We start from the raw sequence: 22403 nt of genomic DNA, 5'->3' as shown, positions 1-22403 counted from the left end.
GCTCCCTGGGGTGGCAGCTGGAGCTGGGTTTGCTCTGGAGCTGCAGGTGCAGCCTTTGGGTGGGCAGCAGAGGCCTGGTGCGGTTGCTACACTGGGAGGGAGGCAGCTGTGCCACACTGGGCAAGGGGCTGGTGTGAATCTGATCCATCCCTGTGAGGATGACCCTACAGAGCTGGGGGGGGCTATCAATGTGGGACTTGACTGCATCCAGCATCCTTGCTTCCTCCAGCCTACCCTGCAGGAGGACAGGGCCAGCACCTGTGCCCTGGGTCTTTCCCCAGGGGCTGGCACCTCTGTCTTGGTGCAGAGAGCAATAACCCACCCCTGTCCTGCTCCCCTGGCCCTGGTGCTTCAGCTGCTCCTCTGCCCCCATCCCCATCCTGCCAGCCCCCACTTCATGGAGGGGGATGGAGTCTTTGTGCTCCCCTCATGCTTCCCCAGGGCCCAGAGCTGCTGGCTCAGCGCCCAAGACTGCTACAGCCACTTCCCAGCACTGAATTACCCTGATCCGCCCGGCCACTCTAATTACTGTAAAAGGGAAGGACTGATACTGGCTCTTACCCTGCTTTCCTGGTGCTGGTGGGGGAACCCTGTGGTCTGGGTCACTCATCCCCTGCCCTGGCCTCCTGGGCAGTGATTCCCAGCCATTAGCTGATTCCCTGGAAAACACGCTTGGCTCAGACTCAGTGCATCGCTGCAGCCAAGCGAGAAGTCAAAATCAGGGACAGAAAAACCCTGAGGAATCAGGGGGTGGGTGGAAAAAGGTCTCCAAGTGGCTCTGGGCTGTTGTATTCCATCAGCCAGGCTGTGCTGGATCACATTCCTTGGCTTTTAACTTCTTTCAGTTCAGTTTTGACCGTTTTGCCCAGATCTGCGCTTGTGTGGGTCTTCCCCAGAGCTGAGGGAGGACCCACAGCTCTGCTGGGCCGGGAGCCATGGGGCAGCCTGACACTCCAGCCTGCCCTGAACCAGGGCCAGACTGGTACCAGGAGCTGCCAAAAGCCGTGAACCTGGCCAAAAGGCGAGGCAGGAGGGATTTGCGGCTCCCCACCCCCGCAAACACTGCTCCAGAGGCAGGCGCGGATGCATTTCCCACGGCAGCTGCATTTCCCACACTGGATGCACTTCCTATGGCAGATGCATTTCCAATAACAGATGTATTTCCCACGGCAGCTGTGTTTCCCCTCTCTCCTGGGGGTGCTGAGGGCTCGGTGGGGTGCAGGGCTGGAGACCCCAAAGCCTGGCACCTGGAAAGATGCCTGGCTCACAGGGAAAGCCAGAGCCAGCCAAGGATGCCCAGGGACAGATGCTCAAGGCATACCTTCCCTGCCATGGCAGGGGAGGGGGCTCCTTGCTGATTCGGGGCGGGACAGGAGCTGGGAGCAATTCCCCAGGGGGAATTAGGGATGCTGGGAGCAGAGGCCCGGGCTGCCACGGTTGGTGAGCTGGGACATCACTTCCCACCCCCCTCCTGCTTTTCCCCGGATGCTGCAGCGGAGCTGGTGCCAGGAGCCCAGGGCCATCTGGAAACACTCATGGACAGCAGTAAGGGACCCTGCTGGAGACAAAGCCCAGCATTTCAGCAGCACCCAGGCTCTCTGCCGGATGCTCCCATGCTGCCCTGCACGCCCACAGTGGGGTCAGCTCACCTCTGGCTGCCCACGGACACGAGACCCCAGGGAGGGCAGGCTGGCACCTGCTGTAAGGGACAGGGCTTTTGGTAGAATGGGGGACTGTGAGTCTGGCTGGGCTTGGCTCTGGCAGGCACTGGACAGCCCTGCCAGGATCTACTCCCACCAGGCAGCTCCCAGCTTCCTGGAAATAGGTTGGAAAGCCTGACCTGGAAACCACCCTGGGAGCTCAGTGTCCTCCAGGCCTTGCCATGCCGGGGTGGCTGCTGGGGTGTGTGTGTGGGGGGGTGACCAGGGTAGCAGGGGCTCTCTCTGCCTGATTGGCACCATCTCAGGAGAATCCTCCTCTTCCTCTGCAAGCCAGGGCAGGATCCCCTGTGTGCTGCTGAGGAGAGGACCCGGAAAGCAGAGAGGAAACCGGGCTCAGTGCAGAGGAAGAACTGGGGCTGGGATACGGTGAGGAGTGACCAGCTGGCTCAAGGTCAGAGGAAACAATGCTTGGGAAGAGCTGCGGGGCCCTGGGAGGGGCTGAACCTGCTGTCTGTGCACACTCCAGGCAGCGCTGAGGCTCTGGGTGCTGTATGGGGAGGCACAGCCCCGCTCCAGGTGGAATGTGCCCACCAGCCACACTGAGCTCGGCACACGTGTGCACTGCTCGTGTCCATCACCTCCCCTCACATCCACCAGGCAGCCCCCAGCCCGCTCCCCGGCGTGCTGGACCCTTCATCTCAAAGAAAGGCATTTCTGGTGCTGCAGGGGCAACACATCAGGTGTGAAGCAGACAGGCTGCAGGTCTGCGTCAGCACAACCTGGTGTCCATCATATTCTCACCTCCAGCGGCTCTGAGACTTTCCCCACTGCATCCCAGAGTAGTCACTGGGGCACACAACCGCTCCCTCATGCAAACAAAATCTTGCTTGGGTGGTCCCATTTTGCAGTTTGCCAGGGGAAGCTCTTACCCCTCTCCCATAGGCGCCAGCAGGGCAGGATGATCAACTCGCCCTGCATGCAGAAGTGGCCAAAGTCCCCAGCCCCGTCACTCAGTTTTCCTGGGTGGTGGCCAGTGGTAAAACTCAAAATAAATATTTCCCTTGCCTCCAGCAGTGCCCGCCCCATGCTAGACAGCAGCTGCAGAGGATTAATGTTGCCCTGGAGGTACAATCCCTCTATAAAGATGACAACATTTGGCCCAAGATATCCAGGGAGTTGCAGAATGGACAAGGAGCAGAGTTTGACTCAGATAATTTTTTGATTCCTGCATATCACCTCCCTGATCACAGGACCCACTTGGTAGGAAGGAGACAAAGCACAGGCAGGGACAGAAGCCTGTACCAGTGTCCTGCTACTCTGCTGGGCCAGACTCTCACCCAGGATGCTTCTACCCCAGCAGCTGAGCAAATGGACAGAAAGCTTTCCAGGAAAACCTCTTTGCCTGCTTCCCCTGCCAGTGGCTGCCACCTGCCCAGGCAGAGCCACTGGAGCCGTGGGATGTCCTGGCCTTGGCTCACACCACGGTGACTGCCAGCTGCTCCAGCTCACTCTGAGCCTGCTGCTGCCTGGCCCAACCCAGAGAGGGTCACTCTCCCGCCCCATGCTCTGAGGTGCTGCAGCTCCTGCACTCCCGTATTTCAGCACCCGAGCTTTCAAAGGGAAGCTTTGCCTTTGATGTAGAAAGCAGCTCCCAGCACTGAGGTCCTGATCAAAGCACCCAAGTGCAGGACCTCGCCCCAGCCAATGGAAGAGCAAGGTGAAAAGCTGGTGCAGACAAGGAAAAACTCATCTTTGGGTGGCCCCTGCTTTGCCCCAGGTTGAAACCAGGGCTCTCTGCAAAGAAAGATTCCTTTCTCTCCCACTAGACATGACCTGCAGCAAGGAATTAAGCAGGAAGGACCAGGCCACCCACAGAAAGGTAAATGAGGAGCTATTTAAGATCTTTTCTCTGCAGGCTGCCTGCACTGAAGAAGGACTCCCCTCTGCTCACCCCTTGCACCCAGCTGGGGCTGCCCTGGGTGTATGCAGGCAGTAGCAATCCATGAGGCACACTCTGCACCCACATCCTTCATTCCTCCACTCTTTCCATGTAGGAGGATGTTGTGTCCCAGTCAGGTCAAGAGCCATAACCAAAGCAGTAAGAAGCTGGGTGCTCCACCACAGGAGTGTTGCTCGTGCACATTTACTGTAGGAAATGGCTGCTGATGGGATGTCTCTGACATTCTGACCCATTTGCCAGCAGCATCCTCTTCTCCTGCAGGGAGACCATCTGACTTCACCCACCTTCAGCGAGATAGTTAAAGTCTTGATGGGAGAGAGGGATCAGAAGAGGAAGATTGTTGAAGAATACTGTGTAAGTCAATGAAGCATCTGTCCCTAAAGGAAAGAGCCAGTATCTGATGATGCTCCACTTTGTGCAGCAAGTAAACAGGAAGATTGAGTATTTTGTTTCGTATTAAAAAATACACAGAGGGTCCCTATGGATGTAAGGGTTTGTGGCTGGGAGTTTATTCCAGCAAATCTGCTGGCACAGCTCCTAGAGTTTGGGCAGCAGAGCCCATCTAATCTCTGCAGAGGCAGCCAGCTTGGGCTCAGGGGAGCCCAGCCCCTCTTAACACATTAAGGTCAGTCACTCAGAGCGAGCCCAGCTCCTCAGGGACAAGGGCCAACTCCAGCACAGGCCCCAGCAGGGCAGGGAAAGGCAGCAGCAGCTCCTGGTGAGTGTTTGGCCGCCAAAGACAGTCAAAACCACGTGGTGTAGAGCAAGGGCTCGAGGAAAAGGATGCACACTTTACCCTGCCAGCATTTGATGGATCCCCTCAGCAGCTCCCCCAGCTCTGGCACGTTTTGAAAAACGTGGCAGGAAAGCCTCGCCATGGACTTCATTAAGGACAATCCTTGGCACGTGATACAGCGTGATTCCACTTAACAAATCTCAAGTCCAGCCAAGCCTTGACATACGTCAACGCAAGATGGATGGTGCTTTCCCATGTGGGCTTCCTTGGCTGGGCTCCTTAGAGCTACCAAGCTATCCAGCTGCTATAAAAATTGCAAGTCTTCTCCAGAAAGCCTTCTGCAGGTGCAATCCAGCCCTGTGTGGCAGCACGGGGTCAGCACCCCACCCAGTTCCAAGCTCTAAAGGTGCAGGTGAGGCAGCTGCGTTACAGGTGTGCAGTGGGGTGTGCACAGAGGAGGCACAGGCATGCCAGTCCTTCAAACCAGGTAGGGACTCAGTGCTCAGGATTAAACCCAGATTAAGGCAGATGTCCCTCAGCAGGCTCTCCTCCTCCTCCTGAGAGAGCAGCTTTGTTCCATAGATCAATAACAAAAGTGAAGTCTTCCCCATTCACTGCAGAGCCCAGGGAAGGATCAGTCCCAGCCTTTAGTACCTGCCCTCTGCAGTATCTGTGGGGGGACTGGCTCCAGGCAGGAAAGGCATCAGCTACTCCCAGACTCACCCCATTACTGCTGGAGGTCTGCAGCCTCCCCTTTGCAAGCCTTTCCATAACAAAGGCAGATTGGTTTGAGGCAGGGAAGGGCAGCGTCAGCACAGGAAAAGACTTCCGGCTCCTGTTAATGCTGCTTTGCTAAACCTCCCCTTTGATCCCCGGGGAAAGGGACAATTTGGCAGTTGGAAGACTATTGTGTGCCTCTTGCTGTAAGCAGCTGCTAAGGGCTTGGTTGAGAGCTGGAATGAATTGGTAACTGCACAGCCAACAGAGCTGTGCCCTTACAGGCAGGTAAGACTAATTTGTCACCACTGGGGAAAATGGCTTCCAGTAATAAGGGAAGGAAAAACCCATTTCCATGTACTAAGAGTGAACAGAGTGAGTTTTTGTCATAGGTGGAGTACCACAATCTTCATAGATCGGAGACAGGTTCTGTCTTCTCTGTGGAAATCCCACTATTTTTCCTCTCTCCAGATTGCTGCTGTTAACGTGTGTGCTATCCCTTAAACAGGGAGGCTGCTGATCAAAGTCAAATTGAGAGGCAAATTCTAACATCTGGGTTCTTAAATTCTTCAGCACTTTCTGAAGCACTAATGTGCAAGTTAAAGGATCCATCAAAGGAGGAAGAAGCCAGAAGCAGACTTACAGAGTCAAATGTTTAATAACTTTTCAAGAACAAGTATTACATCCATATTTAGAGCATATATAAGAGACGGAAAACAAAGAAATAAAAAATAAAATTGGTAACTTTAAGAGGGTACACTTAACTCCGTAATTCCTGCTGAATTCCCTCTTTGGAGGCACAGTGGCCACTTTAAGCAAGACAAAATTGGGTACCAGGCCACCTGCAGTGTTTAGGCTCAGCACTTTAGGAACAGCCAGGAAAACTCGGACTCTGTACAACTCGCACGCCAACAACATCTCTTCCCAACATGGTGTTATTGCTGGACAGAGCAGGGAGAAGAAAGGAGACACTTATTAGACTTGGCAGCACCAAGACAACGGTACTGGGAGGGCTCCAAGCACTCCCCAGACACCTCTGGGAGGCTGCTACAGCCCAGAAGGCAGTGACAGGTTCCCCAGAGGTGTTACCTACAGTTAGCACTGCCTTCTACCTCCCACTAAGATCAGCCCCAAACAGCCTCCCTCAGCAGCTTAAAGTTTTGCCCAGGGATCTTCTCTGCTAAAAGATTCCTGGGCCTGCATTGGGACAGGCTGGCCCTGGTAAATAAGATGCTTCCTCACAAGTCTCAATATTACTCCCAGTATGCCAGCATGTTCACTCCTCTCCCATCACTGCAGGAGCAGAGCTTGGCATCTCCTCCTGATGGGCAGCCATGGCCTTGTCTGTCCCCTTCCCACCTCATGGCACCACTGTCTGCACTGGGCAGGGGAAAAATCAGAGAGGACTCAGTTTGGGCTAGAGGGACACAAACAGCATCTCTCCTGGAAGACAACTGTGGAGCTGCAGCTGCTCTGAAGAGAAAAGCTGCTGAGCTGAGTCACGGGTGAAAGCTCTGGAGAGATGCCGGGAGGCTGCAACCCTGCCCAGAGTCCTTCAACATGAACAGGGAGGACATGGGGAGCAGTTGAACAGCTCACCCTGCTCCTAGATGGGAATGACAATTTCCATGTGTTTGGCAGGAAGCTACCCAGCAAGGCACCCCTGACAGACTGCTCACCCTGGCAACAGAGAGGGTGCTCCCCGGCTGGCGGCCAGAGCTCTGCTGCTACAAGAAACTCTGCATTGCGAAGGCAGCAGGAGGAGGAAGAGGAATGCTAGTCTGGCCCAGCTGCTGCTCCCACCCTCCTTGCCCACAGCTAGCTCACCTTGGCCTTGTTCTGGACAGGCAGATACAGCTTGAACTCAGCTGGGAGCTCATCCTCTGAGTACAGCCGGTCAGAGAAATACACCCGTCGGATGCGACAGTTGGCATGGATCTGAGAGTCAAAACAAAGAGTGCATTTTCCATATGCTCTTTCCACATCCAGCTTTGCTGTCATGCAGCAACATAGATTCCTTGGCTCAGCAGCTGGACATCTACCTCACTGCCTCTCTCTGAATCTGACAGGGCAGCAGAGAAATGTTGGCCTGTACCCTCTGCTTTGTGTTAGATGCTCTCTCCAGTGATGCACAACTGGCTCAAGAGATTTGGCCAAGCTCTGGCATCTCTGCCAACTGAGATCTGCCTTAGTTGCTAAGGGGATTCTTTGCTGCAAACCCACCTCTGTTTCACTGGTATCAGCATTTGCCAGAACACCCACAGCCTCAGCCTGCTGCATTTTTAACACTCCACTTCAGGGCCTGCCTAGGGTCAGGAATGAGCCTGTCCAGTCTGCACTGCCTCCACTATCAGCTGGCAGTGAAGGAGTCTCTCCAGTCCCCATCATGGGTATGTGAGAAGGCAGACAAATCCCACCTGACTGTCTGTACACTTCTGGGCAGTCCTGCAAGGAACTGCAGCAATCCCCTCATACTAAGGAACAGGCATGCTCTGCACACGGGCATTCCTCAAAATAGCACACTCCACTGGACAGAGCAAATGTGAATCCCTAGCATATGGAACAAGTTCTACATCCTCAGCAGGAACAAACACTGCATCAGCTCTGGTACAAGGGGTTCACTGAAGGCAGGGCCACTCTACTACCACTAGGAAACAAGCCTGAGCAAGGATTTGTACAGTTAGTACACTCTGGGTCTTTCCCACTTGGCCAGTCACTGTCTGGTGTATCCGGACAGTAAGGCAGTACACAGCTAATTCCCAGCAGACCTCCACCTCCATGGCATGTCACAGGGAACTGCAACTCTTACCCTAACCAACAGCCAGCCAGAGAAACAAGAAGGAAATGGGGTCCTTCATCCCAGTCTAGTCCAGTGAAGTGACATCTCAATTGGGCCTTTGCTCCCTTTCTGCAGCGCTGTGCAAAGAGCAGAGCTGGCAAAGGAACCGCTAACGGCTAAACCTGGATTCCCAAACTGCTGTCCCAGCCAGAAGGGAGATGACCAGCCGTTGGTTTCTGTGGGCAGGGCATGCCCGTGCCTTACCTGAACTCTGAGGGTCTCGATGTAATTTGTGCCGTAAGCGCGGCGCGTGAAGTCCGACAGGTTGAACTGGATTTGGTTCCAGCCGTCGTCCAGCCGCATGGGCATGGTGCAGATGAAGGGCTTCACCCGCGTCGTGCTCTGGTAGTTACTCGCCCGGAAGCGCCGGCGTACGTTCTTATCATCCAGCACCTGGGCAAGCAAGGCAACGCTGAGCCAGGCATTGGGGTCCCCGACTCCCCAGGACAGCTCTACCCGTCTTCCAGAGGGCTCTCCTACTCCCACCCCCTCCACTTCACAGCAGAAGTAATTTTAACACAGGAAACAGACGCATTTTCAGGAACAGCAACAACGTGCTTGTGAGCTGACTGATGCCCCCACAGCAGAAGACCTGACACATTCACATGGCCAAGAAAGCAAAACTGTTTTGGGGATCACTCACTGCCTGGGACAAGTTCCAACACAAGACTGCAGGCTCTCTGGCGCCTTCCTCACTGGTCCCTGGAGGGGCCTCCCCACTGCACACTCCTCACCTGCACTTCAAAAGTGAAGTATTTTTTCAGGTTCTTGATGATCATCACTAGGAAAGGTAGTTTGATGCCCAGGGTCTTCTTTGGGTCAGCAGGGCACGTGATGTACGTGGTACTGAGAGGAGAGACAAAAACACCTTAGGATCTCATACAGCACAAAGTGCACAGCCTCAGGCAACACAAGTCTCTCCCTTGGCCCAATGCAGCCTTGGAGGACAGGCAGAAATGGATAACTGTGATCATAAGATCTCAGCAGCAACCAGGGCTTCCCGTAACATGAGGGAGAGATTCAGAGGTAACTGCAGGAGAACAAGATAAATGGCACAAAGAACGCAGTTCAAATCCCACTTTTCTCACCCAGGGCATGAAACCCCTTCCTGGAGACCTTCACCTCCTCAATTTCAAGACCATGTCAGCACTGTTTCTTAATACAGCCTCCTCCTACCCTTGACTGAACAGGTAGAGCCCTCCAGAGCACAGCAGAGGCCCTGTGTGCTCTATACGGCTGGTAAAACAGAGGTCACGAGCCCCAGAAGTACACGTCACGCCTGGCAAGTTCTCTATCAACACTTCTTGGAGGAAGAGAAGCGTTGGCTCAGCCTGTCTGCAGGAGAGGAGTCTCCACTGCCCTTATAAGGAGTGCCCTGCTCTGAATCACCCCTGGAGAAGCCTTGGAGACTCTGAGCCCGCTCACAGAGCTGGCGTCTGTCTCCCGGGTCGCTGGAGACGAGGTTGCTAAGTGAAGCACCATAAGCAACTCCCCTCATAAATCTCCCTTTGATCTTCCTGCCGTAGGGAGAGCAGCCATCACGTGGGGAGAGCAGCAGAGCAGGCCCAAGACAAGAGAAGATGCAGCAGGCAGTGCTGCTTTCTCAGTAACTGGCAGCTCTGACTAGGACTGGGTATCAAATACAGCTTTTATTCCCTTCAAGTGACAGAAAAATAATGGGACTTTATTTTTTATCCCTTAGGCCCACTGAGGATGAGAGAGAGCTCTACAAACACGTCTAGGGAAATGCATGGTAGAGTGTCACAGAGGAGTGTCCGAGATCCAACCCCAGATCCTTCAATTTACTGACAAAGAGATCGCAGTAGAGTTTGAAGGCGATGTCTGGTGGGCACTGACAACTTTCACCCTGCCCAAGGGCAGAGTGTATCCCCCCAGGACGCACCAGGGCAGAGGAAGATGCCTTCTCCTACCTGACATTTGTTCCTTCAATCTCCAGCACCAGTGACTGAATGTCATTGTCTGTGATTCGCTTGATGTGGCCATTGCGCACCTGGAACAAAAGCAGAAAGCACAGACGTTACGTGAGAGGGAAACAAGAGGCACACACAGCTCCACTGAGAGGAGGAAAGAGATCCCAGGAGGACTCATATACATTCACTTGGCTCCTATTCTCCTGGACTTTGCTGTTTCCAAGGCTTTGATCACCGCCCCAGAGTGCCAGGACTCCAAGCACGAGTTTATGGCCCAGCACGTACACTGAGTGCAAGACTTTCATCTCTCCAAATACGCTACAGTGAACACAAGGGACTCAAGCCTTGTGCTAGAGGCCCAAATAAACAAACATAAAAGTGTCAGAGGAAGATCAAACTCGAGTGGAATAAAGGGTAAAAACAAGCAAGAGCAATAGAGGGGCAAGCAAAGGGAGCCACCAGCCAGCCACTGGTCACCAAGGGGACTTAGTCTCTACTGCTGGGCATGGCCAACTGCCTTGGGAAGAGCTGGACCAGATTGGAGCTTGGTTACAATCCTTCATAATTACAGCACATGCAAGCACAGAGCCATCACTGCTCTCCTGAGGGGCACAGGGATTTGGCTTCTTGGAGGCAGCCAGCTCCCCACAGAGCTCAGGGAGGCCAGGGCTGGAACCAGGAGCCAACACAAATTCATTTTTCTCCACAAGCAATACGGCTGAATCCCAGGGTCTGAGGATTTATTTTTTTTAATGAAGCAGCTCACTTCCCATCAAATTTATCTCCATTTAAAAGGCACTTTTGCTAATTAAGCCCTCTGCTCTCGCCCAGTGCTGGATCAGCGAATTGCAATGCTCCTTCCGGCTCCATGAATTAATTTCTTTAGAACCCATCACTGCTGCTAATATAAAGGATACATTAAGCTTCTAATGGGATGATTCCAGTCATGAGTTACGAAATGATTTACAGGTTTAGCAATTCATCTTCAAAATTCGTTTCTTCAGAGGGACCTGCCTGTCTCTACATTCAGCAGTTTCAAGGACCTCAGCCTGGATCACCCGCCTGCTGCTGTTAAGCACGAGAGTGCAGCTCACCCTGTCAGGCTGCTCTTAACTCTGCTCAGATAATTCCAGAAAACAGTAAGTTTGCAGAGAGGATTCTTACAGGATAACCCTATTTCTCTACTGCATCATGTGCAACTCCCATGGGTTTATAAGTCTGCAAGGAGAAACCCACTGAAAGAGGTCTGGATAAGCTGCCTTTTGAAATGTTTGTTTGTTTGTTTTTTAAATCACCAGAAGCAGAAGCCCCACGTGAATCTATCTGAAGCAGTGATTGGCATATGGGAAATTAAATCCTGGAAGCCACAAGGATACAGCATGCAGAATGAACACTGGGAAATAACCTTGCCTAAGGAGGTGAGAGTAGTGTGCAACAAAGCCTGCCTCTGCATCACGTAAGACAGCTTTCACCAAAGCTGTGTGGAGCTTATGGATCCACAGAGGGGAGAGAGTTCAGGCTTGGGCTTCTCTGGAGAGGACAATAATAGAGAAAACAGCTACACATGCTTTAAAACAATTAGTCAGCAGTGTTTCTATCTGCATCTAGGTCCTCTTCCTTAGTCTGTGAAGTCTTTCCTTCCCCAGATCACAGGGACAATGAAAAGGGATAACTCTTCCTCAGTGGCACCAGGAATAGGATGAAAGAAGCAGAAAAGAGAGGAGATAAGTACAAAACAGGGCCAGGCTTGCCCCTACCTCACAAAAGCTCAGAAAGATAAGATTTCAGAAAATTTTAGAAATCCAAACAAAACACTCAACATTTCTACTTGGCCAATATTTTCCAAACATCTTAAACCTAAGAAGATGGATTTTTCAAGCTGAAAAAAAGGGCAGTAGCCCTGTTAGAAAATAAAAGTTCTTCAAATGCTTAGTATCCTCTGCATCAGGATAACTGGAAAGGTACTTGCTGTCTAAAGATAAATGGGAAAAGATTTTCAGATGCAAACCTCAAAACTTGCAGGGTTTAGAGGGAGTAGCAGCTTCACTGACAGTTGTGACTGAACATATATAATTCTCAAGGCTGCTGTTGCTGCTAGCAACACTATTCAAATGTAACAAAGGCAAAAGGAAAAGCAGCAAGGAGGAATCCTCCCCAGACCCAGACAGGACCCCACGGTCCAGTCCAAGGCTGCTCCCACGTCGTTGCCAGTCACCCGTTTTCAGGCGATGGGCTTGTGGTGGCAACAGCAAGCCAGCCATCACCCAGCCTGCCACAGGCACACCCTCACCTCGGGACAGGCCAGTGCTTCTCAAAGCCAGTGGTGGGTCCAGAACAGGCATGAGGCCCTTGTGCCACCTCTCTCCTCAGGAGGCAAAACAAGAGGACAAACGCGGGAGCGACCCAACCTGGCTCTTGGTGCACAGCGGTTTGGGGAGGAGCCAGCAGCACCTGCTGAGACCTGGGGCAGCCAGGACAAAAACTAATGAGTCAGAGAAGTGCAGCAGGAGAGGACCCCACAGTGCTCACAGGGACTTGATCCTGGCCACACTCCCCACGGAACTGCTGCCTGCATCCCGCTGACAGAGCGTGTGCTTGATGTTCAGATGGGTATCGAGCGCTGACCTGTGTCCTCCCAGCAACACCTGGAATCACTAACAATGCTCTGTGTCAACGTGCCAGCAGAAGGAATATGGAGATATTAGCAAGAGGATCAATGGGTTTGACAAGTTTCATCGAACCATTCCCATCTGCTCTACATGAAGGTTCCAGCAAGTCATCCGGAGACTGGTCAGTGTCTCCACACAACAGAGGGGTCGTGGTGGCAGGACACCTAAACAAAGGCCTCTGAACAATGAAGTGCTGGAATGCAAACAGAAAACACCTTGAAAACAAGCCTCCAAACCAGGCACACACAGCACTGGAAGGCAGGAGAGCACAGCCCAGCAGTTATTGACTCTTTACAGATAAGGCTGAAGGAGGAACTGCTGCCTGTAGGGACAGCGGGACAGTCACTGTGCTCTTTCCAAGGCTTGGACACTTCTGTCCTGCCAGAGTCCCCTGAGACAGGATACTGGTGGCCAAAACTGGTTAGGCTTGGCAGAGTTTGCAGCCAAGGCATGCCTAGGGCTTACCCACAGCCCCTGAGGGAGAAGGCAGAGAAGGCAAGGACTGTATCCTACTACTTACAGGGAATTTACAAGTGCTTACAACAAGGAAAGGCTTCCAGTGCCCCATTTCTACACCTATATCAAATGAAGAAGCTTCTACTTCACACTGTCTCCATCAGCACAAGCAGGGCACATCCTACTAAGGCTGAAAAATTAATGGTTTTCCCCATGTCACAAAAGCTTGAGATTTCCTAAGACCCCCCAAAAAATAGAAATCACAGTCTGCTGGTATTTTTTGCAAAGAAAGCCTACATTAGGACAGCTATGAATCCAGTAATCTAGGGCATTCACCTAGGACATGAGAGAACATCACATCCCCTGTTTCCAATTCTCACCAAAACGACAGGGGTATTTCATGCACCTCTGAACAGAGCAGGGCAATCCTCACAAGCACATCGAAGCTGGCTGTGCTTCCTCAGGACAGGAAGAGCACCTGCACACAGCCCTGCTGTTCCTGAGGTTGCAGGGCTGCCACAGGGCAGTGCCAGGTGAGCCCAGCCACACAGAAACAGCCTGTACACCCAGCTGCTGTTCTCTGGAACAGCAGTCCTAATTTTTCATCAGTGTTTTCAGGCCAATCCAGTGACTATTGCAGCTGAACGGATCACTGCTGACATCCACCCTGCAAGCAGAGCTCCCACCAGCCACTCATCATCCTCAAGATCGCAAGGGTGTCACCCTGCACAGGACAATTCACGTGGGAAGGTGCCTCAGGACGTCTCCAGTCCAACCTCCACCTCCAAGCAGGGTCAGCCCAGACTGATCATGGCTTATCCAGTCTGGAGGCCACGCCACATCCCTTTGTCTAAGAGTCTTTAATGTGTCCTGTCCTCACGCCAGCCAAACAAGCTGCTGACCCTTTTCTAAAGTCACAAACATTTGTGCAAAGCACATGCACACAGCCAGGCTGTGTGAGGCACCCTAGTTCTTCAGAAAGCTGTTTCCTGATAGGAAACAGGACGGGTCTGTGCTGCCTGTCCCCCATCCCATGACTTGTAAATGCTCACAGAAGCCCACTCGGGTCCACCACCACTGCTGTCTGAGACGCCTTGGAGGCTTTTGCCCCCACCAAACCCACAAGAAACTCAGCTTAGACTCAAGCACAAGTAACCAAATACAGATTGTAGCCTTGCTCTCAAAGACTGTAACAAAAGTTTTGCAGAATCACTCTTAGGCAGCAACACAACCAGGGGTGGTTTGTGAAGAGGGGAAGCAACAGGTCTCAACACCTGATGAGGGCTCCTTGATGTGAGATACCCTGGAGAAGGCAGGGGAGCCTCAGCAGAACCACTCTAGAGAGTGACAGGAGGGAGAAACAAACAGATGAGACGTGTTCACTTCTCCTACACCCTAAAAGCTGCCACACAGCCCATCTCTGCATGCCTTTGGCAAGCCTGTTTGGAAGATGGGTCACGCAGCAGAGCAGACCCCCACCCTGGCTCCAGCAGCTGCTATGGAGGAGCTGCCACTCGCAGCCCAAGGAGTTTCGGCATCCCGCTGCCTATGGCCAGTGCTGGACACTTTTGTAGCCTCTTACGGTTGCTGCAGCTCCTGACACGGCGCTGGCTCTTCTGCCCAGCACTGAACCACAGAAACACAGACTCAGTTAGGTTGGAAAAGACTTGTCCACCAGACCATGGCACCAAGTGCCACGTTCCTTGAACACCTCCAGGGACCGTGATCCACCACCTCCCTGGGCAGCCCATTCCAGTGCCTAATCGCCCTTTCTGTGAAGAAATTCCTCACGAATTCCAACCTAAACCTGCCCTGGCACAGCCTGAGGCCATGCTCTCTCATCCTGACGGGGAGAAGAGACAAACCCCCACCTGGCTACCAACTCCTTTCAGGTAGCTGTAGAGAGTGATAACGTCACTCCTGAGCCTCTTATACCCTTATAAGAGCACTTTATTTTAGAAAATACTTTTCTAATAACACATGCCCTCCAAAAGACACCGCGCCTGTAACCCGGGCCTGGGGGGTCCCGGTCACCCGGCCGCTGTAGCTCAGGCCCGGGCGGGCTCCCGAGAGCGGCCCCACAGGTACCCGGAGCCCCCCCGGGTGCCCAGAGCCCCCCCGGTCGTTCCCGGTGGCCCCGGGCCTGCCCCGGGAGGCGGAGGCGAGCGGCCTCTCCGCTCCGCGGGCCGCGCCGCTGCCCGGGCGCCGCCGGCTCACCTTCTTGTCCCAGATCTGCAGCGGTTTGCTGCCGATGCTGTAGAGCACCGAGAGGAACCCGCTCTGGAAGGTGTTCTTGAACATGCCGGGGCCGGGCGGGCCGGGCCGGGCCGCGGCCGCCGCTCTGCCAGGACACGGCGGATCCCTCCGCGCCGCGGCGCCGCCGCCGTCACCGAGGAACTACTTTGGGCGGCCCCGGATCCACTTCCCGGGTGACGGCGTTGTGGCGGCGCTGCCATGGCAACCGGGGCGCCGGCCGCGGGCCTGTCCTCCATTCACTCGGCAGAGTTGCTGGAGCCGAGCCCGTTCCAAGCCGCACAGCCGTGCCCGGTCCGCTGTGGCTGGTGCCACGTCCCCTGAGCCCCTGGGCCTTGTGAGGGGGGCACTGCTAAAACATCCCAGTTCTCCCCCTGCAATTCACGACCCTCAGTCCAAAGGCGACGCTGTGGTTTGCTGTTCCCAAGGATGCTCTTTGCCCTTTAAGTGTTCCTCAGCCTTCGCTCTGCGCTTTAATCCGAGGGGTTCCGTTTCTCCCTGTGCTAGTTTTAGGAGACTAAAGCATCTGGATGGTGCTGGTTTCACTTTGCCGCTTCCTTTAGCCCCACTAATTCCCAGATGCCCAACCTTCACTTGTGCCCCAGCAGGTGACACATCCTTCCCTCCCTCCCAGTCCCAGTGCTAACGGGCTGCTCCCATGAGCAGCAGTAGGTACACAGACCAGTTGGAATTCCTGTGTGATGCCAGCAGTTCCATTAAAACAGGAGTGGCCAAAGCCCACTGCCCAAAGCTTAGCCCTGCGCCTGTGGACCTGCATTTTTGGGGAGCACTATGTCGAAGTGAGAGTTCCGGAAAGCAGCTCCTGTCCCTCCCAAGCTGTTTCCTGACTCATGTCTTCCAAGACAAGACCAGGCCCTTTCCTGTACCTCTGTGGCAAGGGAAAGGCAAACGCCATTGACGGGAGTGGAAGGGAAGGATGTTTCGGTCACACAATGGTGGTGGGGACATCCCAACCACTCTCCATCAAGCCATTTCCCAGTCCTCCCGTGCCATCCAGGTTGGAGCTGGCTGCAGCCATGTGCTTGGAACTCTCTGTGCCACACACTAATATTGCACTCACAGGGATGTGCTGGTGCTGGAGTCTGCTGCCTTGCTAGGTCAGAAACCACTGGGATGTCTGGAATCCCGTGCCTTCCTGAGGAGCCTCCTGAGCATCAGCTGGTGCAGGAGGTTGTCCTAGAATGGCATCGTGCTTGCTGTCATGGTGGAATTCCTCAAACAGCATTTCAGGCCAGAACTGCTTCATTTCCACGTGGAAATGGGCCAGATTCTGCACTAGCTGACAGATACCAGAGATACCAATCACCAGGCAGACTGGACACAGCACGAGGAAGGAGCAGGAAAGCTCCCAAACACATCAGCACCACCCGTGCAGAACCTCCCGCATCTACTTGCTGCTCTAAGTCAGGCAGGGATAAGATACAGAACCCTGGCAATATTGAGGTGGGGGCTGATTTACTGATGTGAGAATGTCTTTGAGTAGAGATGGGGCCTTGCACAGCTGAAGAGGCTTAAGAGGAACAGCTGGGGCTAGAAATTACATTTTTAAACTGACACATATTACATTTCTTCCTGCTGTAATAACACCTGTCCCATCTATTTTCAATGTACAGACAGTAAACAGCACAAAAATTACCATCTTGCATCAGCTTTATGGTTCTTCAGGTTAACTCTAGGCTTCTCCTGTGTAGCCCTTGCTGCTAACTAATGCCCCATCCAAATCCCAATGACAACAACATTGTCTGCTTTTGTCTCTCCCTTGGGCCACAAATGCTGATTGTCCCAAGGGCTCAGTCCCTCCCAGTACCCAGGTTAATAGCTTTCTCCTTCCTTGACAGTTCCTCTCACAAACAAGGCATTAGTTAGAAATGATCAGCTATATTTAGTCAGTGGGTTAGAGTACACTTTATATGGCACGATGAAATTACTTGTTCCCTTAATCAGATGGTAAGAGACAACTGGGACAAATATCCAGCTGCCATTCCTGAACAGCCGGCTCGTTCACACACTCTCCACTTACCACTTCAACGTCATGTTTTGCTGCACGCAGAAATAGGTTGTGGTTTCAAATTTTCCCTGTTTCTCAATTAATTTTTACAAAATACCTATTGCCTCTCCTCCTTCCCTGGGCATGTGTGGGCTAAAGGAGAGGGCAGAGACAGAGAGGCCTGTAAATCACTAACTCGTGTCAATGGTTGGGCTGGCATTTGGGAAAAGGCCTCCCTGAGATGTATTTCAGAGAGACTCACACACTGATCTTATCCACCTGGAAGATCAGAAGGAAGACGTTGGCATGGTACATCATCCCAATTCCCAGAATGTAGAGGGATTGGATTTTGGGGAGCAGATGGAGGAAAAGGCCCATCCTAACAGAATAATGTGGTCCAAGAAGTGAGCAGAGGTTGCCAGCTCCAGAAATAACTGCCCACTAAAATATTTCCTGCCCTTCAGACTTGCCAGCAATCTGATGCCTTCAGAGGAATGAGATCTTCAGGAAGCTTCTGAAATGTTGCTCCTCTGAAGTTTCCCACTGCTGGGTGCAGAGCAAAATGTAGCAGGTCTCTCCAGTATCACCAAGTCTGTGCTTGCCCTGGAGCACACAGTCCAGGTTCACTGGGAAATCCTAACCCAGGCCAACACCCTCTTGGCTGAGGCCATCGCTGGAGAGCAGATGCCTGGGGCTGGGCCAGATCCAAGGACAGTGCTTGGACCAGTAAAACCAGCATGGAATTCAGTCAGTTCCTCTGTGAGCCAAAAGCCTTCAGAGCATGGCAAAACCAAGAACAAAGCAATGACTCCTGCAAGGAATGTGAGGACCTGATTTGTCCAGATGACTCCAGCCTGGATTTTCCTGCAGGAGCAGCACTGGATGAAGGGCAGCTGTAAAGAGGAAACTAAAAAGAAGATCGGGCAGGAGATCCAAAGCCACCACATGCAAGGGGAGGCAAGGCCCAAAAGTGACTTTGGGCGCTGAAGGAACCCAGAGAAACGCTGTGCATCTCACACTGGCTGAACTCTGAGCAGTACAGAAGGAGGAGGAGGAGGAGGAGGAGGAAGCTGAGCTGCTTCTGAGCAAGGGATCAGAAGAGAACAAGGGTGTAACCATCAGTGGGTGCAGAAGGAGGCAGTGCCAACATGTGCTGGAGCAATTTGGGAGAGAAAATCAAGGAAGGAGACCACACTGCCTTGGTGGGACACCCGTGCAACAAATGGAACAAGGGCTGAAAATGAGGAAAACCTTTCTGATGTCAGACAAAGTGGAGACAAAAACAGGTAGGCAAAGAATTTATTTCTAACAAAGAACTGTTAAAACGGTCACTAGGAGCATCCTTTGGACACAAGCTGATGACTTGGAGAGCACGTGGGCTGCAGCAGGCAGCAGGTAGGAATGGAGAACATGACCCAACAGTGTCAGGAGATGGATGGATGGATGAAGCAGCAACAGTGCTTGGATGTGCCACCTTGCTGCAGGGACCTCAGTTCAGCACAAGCTCCCAGCACTGCTGCCCAGTGCCCATGAACCTCAGGTGGACTCTGGCAAGGGCTCTTCCCTGCAGCGACAGGCTCTCACCACTGGCCAGATCTACACCAGCCAAAGAAAGTCTTGATGACTTTCTTTGCCAGAGATCAGCAGAGTCCTGGATACAACAGGGCTGTCATTACACCGTGCCTTGGCAATGGACCAAGCTCTGCCTTACAGCATCAACAGGTTGAACTTACCTGATGCCCATGTCCACATCTGGCCCCACATTTGCACATCTCCAGGTGTGACACACCGGGACAGATTTCCACCTGTACCCCTCACAGGCTTTGTGCAAGGACTCACTCCTCCTGGGTTTCCACTTTGGCCAGTGCCCAGGGCTGGGTGAGAGCAGCACCATGTGGTTCTGTGCTGGCAGGAGCCCATGACTCACCTTACCTGAACTCCCCTCCCTGGGAACCAGCAACAGGTCTCTCTTTCCCAGGCAAAAGCCTTGCCTCAGAGGTACCCTTAGCCTGGGCAGCTTCAGTATAGGAAAAACTGTGTAGGGAAAAACATATGAGCAGTGAAGGAATGGGACAACAGAAGAGAAATGACCGTGTACAGTCACGCAGATTCCATCTGGAGGCTTTTAGATCAGAGTTTCAAGTGGTCCATTAACATCTAAGACCAGAGCCCAGCCTAGCCAAACCACCAGCACTGCAGCCAGACTGTCCCAAGAGCTGCCTGTGAAGCACAACATCTGAGGGGAACTCCTGCAATGCAGAGGCCCATGTGCAGGAGCTCCAAGCTTAGGGCTTTGCAGTGATGGTGTTGGGAAGTAGAGCCTCAAGACCAAGAAAGAGGAAGAGATGGGAGCTCCAGTGGTACAGAGACAGAGCCATGCTCAAGCCCTCCCAGGACAGGAAAAGCAGGTATCAACATTAGCACTCAGGCCACCACCCAGGCAGGCACCTCCATAAGAGTGTGAGGCCTAAGGAGAGACACCTCCGAAGGAGGAACACCCCCAAAGGTGGCAAGTGGCTCCTCTGCCTCTGCTCACGGTGATTTTGTACAACAAGTTCCTCCTGCTCTCCTTGCCCAGCCTGTCCCAGCAGGGCACAGCTCACACTGCCAGCACTCTGCAGCTCCCTCCCCACTGAATACTCCTCCTTGCACACTTCTTTCAAAACTTTTATTCAACAATATAGAATTCTTTTAATTATAGTATAGAACTGTCCATGATACTACACCCCCTGCAGCCCCCGTGTCCTGGCAGAGACGGGCACAAGCTGGATAACCGTGGTCCATCAGGGGCTGGGGGGGGCAACAGCCAGAACAGAGGAAGGAACAACTAACCAACAACTGCTTTGCACACCCTTCACATTTCCATGCTTTCTGGGTCAGGAAGAGCTCAACAAGGAACCAGAGGCAGGAGAACCTTTAAGGCCCGGAGGGAAGGGCTGAGGTCACCGCGGGGCGAGTGCCGCTCCGAGCCCTGCCCGCGCCGCGCAGTCCGCCCGCCGTCGCTCTACACGCGCCGATGGGACGTTTGATTTGGTTCTCATTCTGCTTATGGAAAATTGGGAGCAACAGCATCGGACCTGAGGAGAGACGGGAGGAGGGAAGTGAGCGTCACGGGGCACTGCCAGCTCAATGCAGAGCTCCTCCAGCACCAGGCGACGAGGAGATGGCTGGGCACGCTGCCCCACGTCCTGCCACCCTCCAGGGTACTCTCCATGGCCCTCTGGATGTGGGGACAGCAGGGGAACCTAAGCCTGGTTTTGGAAGGGGCAATAGGGGAAGGCAGGACCGAGGAGGGTAATGGGGAGACATAGTCCAGCAAAGCAGAACTTTCATGGACAGCCAGGCACAAGTTTGGACTTTTTTCTCCCTAACCTCCTGTGTTAACTTTCCCTCCGCTGCTGCAAATACCTTCTCTAGACCCATTCAAGACTCCCACCATGACACAGCACACTTGAAACAGGCACGGGCAAGGTGGCAAAGTTGCTTACTGCATCCATCTCCTACTGCATCCCTCAGTGCCTGCCAGGGCTCTGGTTTGGAGCCTCTCCTCTTACAAGGCATTCAGCCAAACCCACGCTCTACCTCTGCTAGAAAGCTGGGGCCAGGCCACCTGAAAGGCCAGGAATGAAGATGCATGTCTCAGTCCTCTTACTTCCTAAGGACAAGACACTCTTCCCCAGTTCCCAGCTGTCCCTACAAGCAGGAGATAACTTTGCTAAGGTCCAGAGGAGAGAAGGGTTTTCTGTTCTGAATGCTGGGAGGGCCGCTGGCTGCAGAGACAAACTGGTACAAGCTGCAGTGAAGCATCCACACTGGATGCCCTAGGATCAGATCCCCGGGATCCACACCCTCTTGCTCCCAGGCTACTCTTGCTCAGCTGCTGTTTTCCTCTGGGATCAATCTGTCTCTGCTCGTCCTACTCTAGAGCTGGGGTAGGGATGTGGGGAGATAAGGGGCAGGTTGTTCCAGCCTCTCTACTTAATGCAACCAGGGAAAGCCATTTAATTTGCTGGAAGAGCAACTCACTTCCTCTGCTTGAGGGTACCAGGAAAGAATTTCTGATTCAAGTTTACAGAAACAATACTTCCCAAGCACCACCTTGAAATTCCACAATCAGGTTTGGACACTATCAAGCACTCATATACAGTGACCAACATTTTCCACCTATTAAAATTCCCACACTCAACCCATTCTTCTCCACACCTCTTCTGCCTTGTCCCTCCAGAAGCTGGGAATGCCAACACACAAGAGCTGGAAAACGGACAAGCTCCTCCCATAGCAACTCGGACAGGCCATGAGAAACATCCACTCCTACCACTTCTCCATAGAGCAGTTCAATACATGTTTAAAAATCAGTCCAAAACTCGATGTTAAAACCCCAAACCAGCCCTGCTGGTAGTAGCACAGCTTAAGAGCACAAGAGACCCCCCTGCCCCTCAGGCCAGGCAGCCCAGAGGTTGGGCAGATGGAAGAGAGGGCTGGGAACACTTGCCAACACCTTCAGTGGCCTCAGCAGGAGAGCAAATGTCAGCAAGGCTGTGTGGCACAGCAGCACATCACAGGCTGCTCCTCAGCCTGGACACACATAACTGCTCTCATGCACCACTCACCTCCCAGGGTGGGAGGAAAGAAGAACTACTCCCTGCTCAGCACATCTTTAGAAAAAGCCATCCACCCAGGCTGAGAGCAGACGAGCAGGGGGTACACACGTGGAGACCCCCCAGCTTCCAGCCATGCATCGGTGAGCTGGTCTGATCTGCCAGGTAACAGACAGCCTGAGGATGGTCCCTCAGGCACCAGCTGTTTGAGTCCAATGTACCTCAAGAGCTGACTCCCAAAATCTCACACCTCCTCTGCGGCCCCGTGGCAGCACAGACAATCTGCCACAGTGAAACTCTCAGGGTTGACAGCACGAAGAAGTGGGACCAAAGACTGAGTGAGACATCCCAAAAAACTCACACAAGAGGGGCTGGAAGAGCCAACCTGCCCTCCTGGAGGAGACAAGGCCTTCAGCTCTCAGGCCCTCTGGCTATCACATAGATTTGAGACGGCAGACGTTCAGACGTATAGATATTTATTGGTTTCAGTGAATTATACAAATGGATTGACCTGCTGTCGATGCCAATAGAACTTTATTGGAATATGGAATGTAAACAGATGTTTCAAATAGAAA

General features: G+C 53.1%; 1 protein-coding gene across 2 annotated transcripts; it reads right to left on the bottom strand.

The window, feature by feature from the left end:
- Window positions 1–5713: 5713 nt before the first annotated feature.
- CFAP20 (cilia and flagella associated protein 20) lies at window positions 5714–15356 on the bottom strand. Of its 2 annotated transcripts, XM_027646430.1 has the most exons (6): window positions 15187–15356; window positions 9845–9924; window positions 8648–8759; window positions 8118–8306; window positions 6902–7012; window positions 5714–6015 (listed from the first exon to the last, which is right to left on the bottom strand). In XM_027646430.1, exons 1-6 carry the CDS (start codon window positions 15268–15270, stop codon window positions 6010–6012), a joined length of 582 nt encoding a protein of 193 aa, XP_027502231.1. In that variant the 5' UTR covers window positions 15271–15356; the 3' UTR covers window positions 5714–6009. The 2 variants fall into 2 exon arrangements, with proteins under 2 accessions (XP_027502231.1, XP_027502230.1); XM_027646429.1 differs by lacking the exon at window positions 5714–6015 and having other exon boundaries at window positions 6893–7012.
- Window positions 15357–22403: the final 7047 nt, after the last annotated feature.

The sequence above is a fragment of the Corapipo altera genome, unplaced genomic scaffold (genome assembly GCF_003945725.1).
Source record: "Corapipo altera isolate COAL_440 unplaced genomic scaffold, ASM394572v1 62, whole genome shotgun sequence".
NCBI classification, from domain to species: Eukaryota; Metazoa; Chordata; class Aves; order Passeriformes; family Pipridae; genus Corapipo; species Corapipo altera.
This window is presented reverse-complemented; position numbering and strand designations above follow the sequence as displayed.

Bases quoted from the DNA above. Each gene is read 5' to 3' on its own strand.
- CFAP20 (XM_027646429.1), bottom strand. From the start codon at position 15,270: ATGTTCAAGAACACCTTCCAGAGCGGGTTCCTCTCGGTGCTCTACAGC. The intron at 8,307-8,647 runs GTGAGGAGTGTG...TTGCTTGCCCAG, and splicing joins ACTTCACTTTTGAAGTGCAG to GTGCTGGATGATAAGAACGT. The intron at 7,013-8,117 runs GTAAGGCACGGG...TTTGACTCTCAG, and splicing joins TCGAGACCCTCAGAGTTCAG to ATCCATGCCAACTGTCGCAT.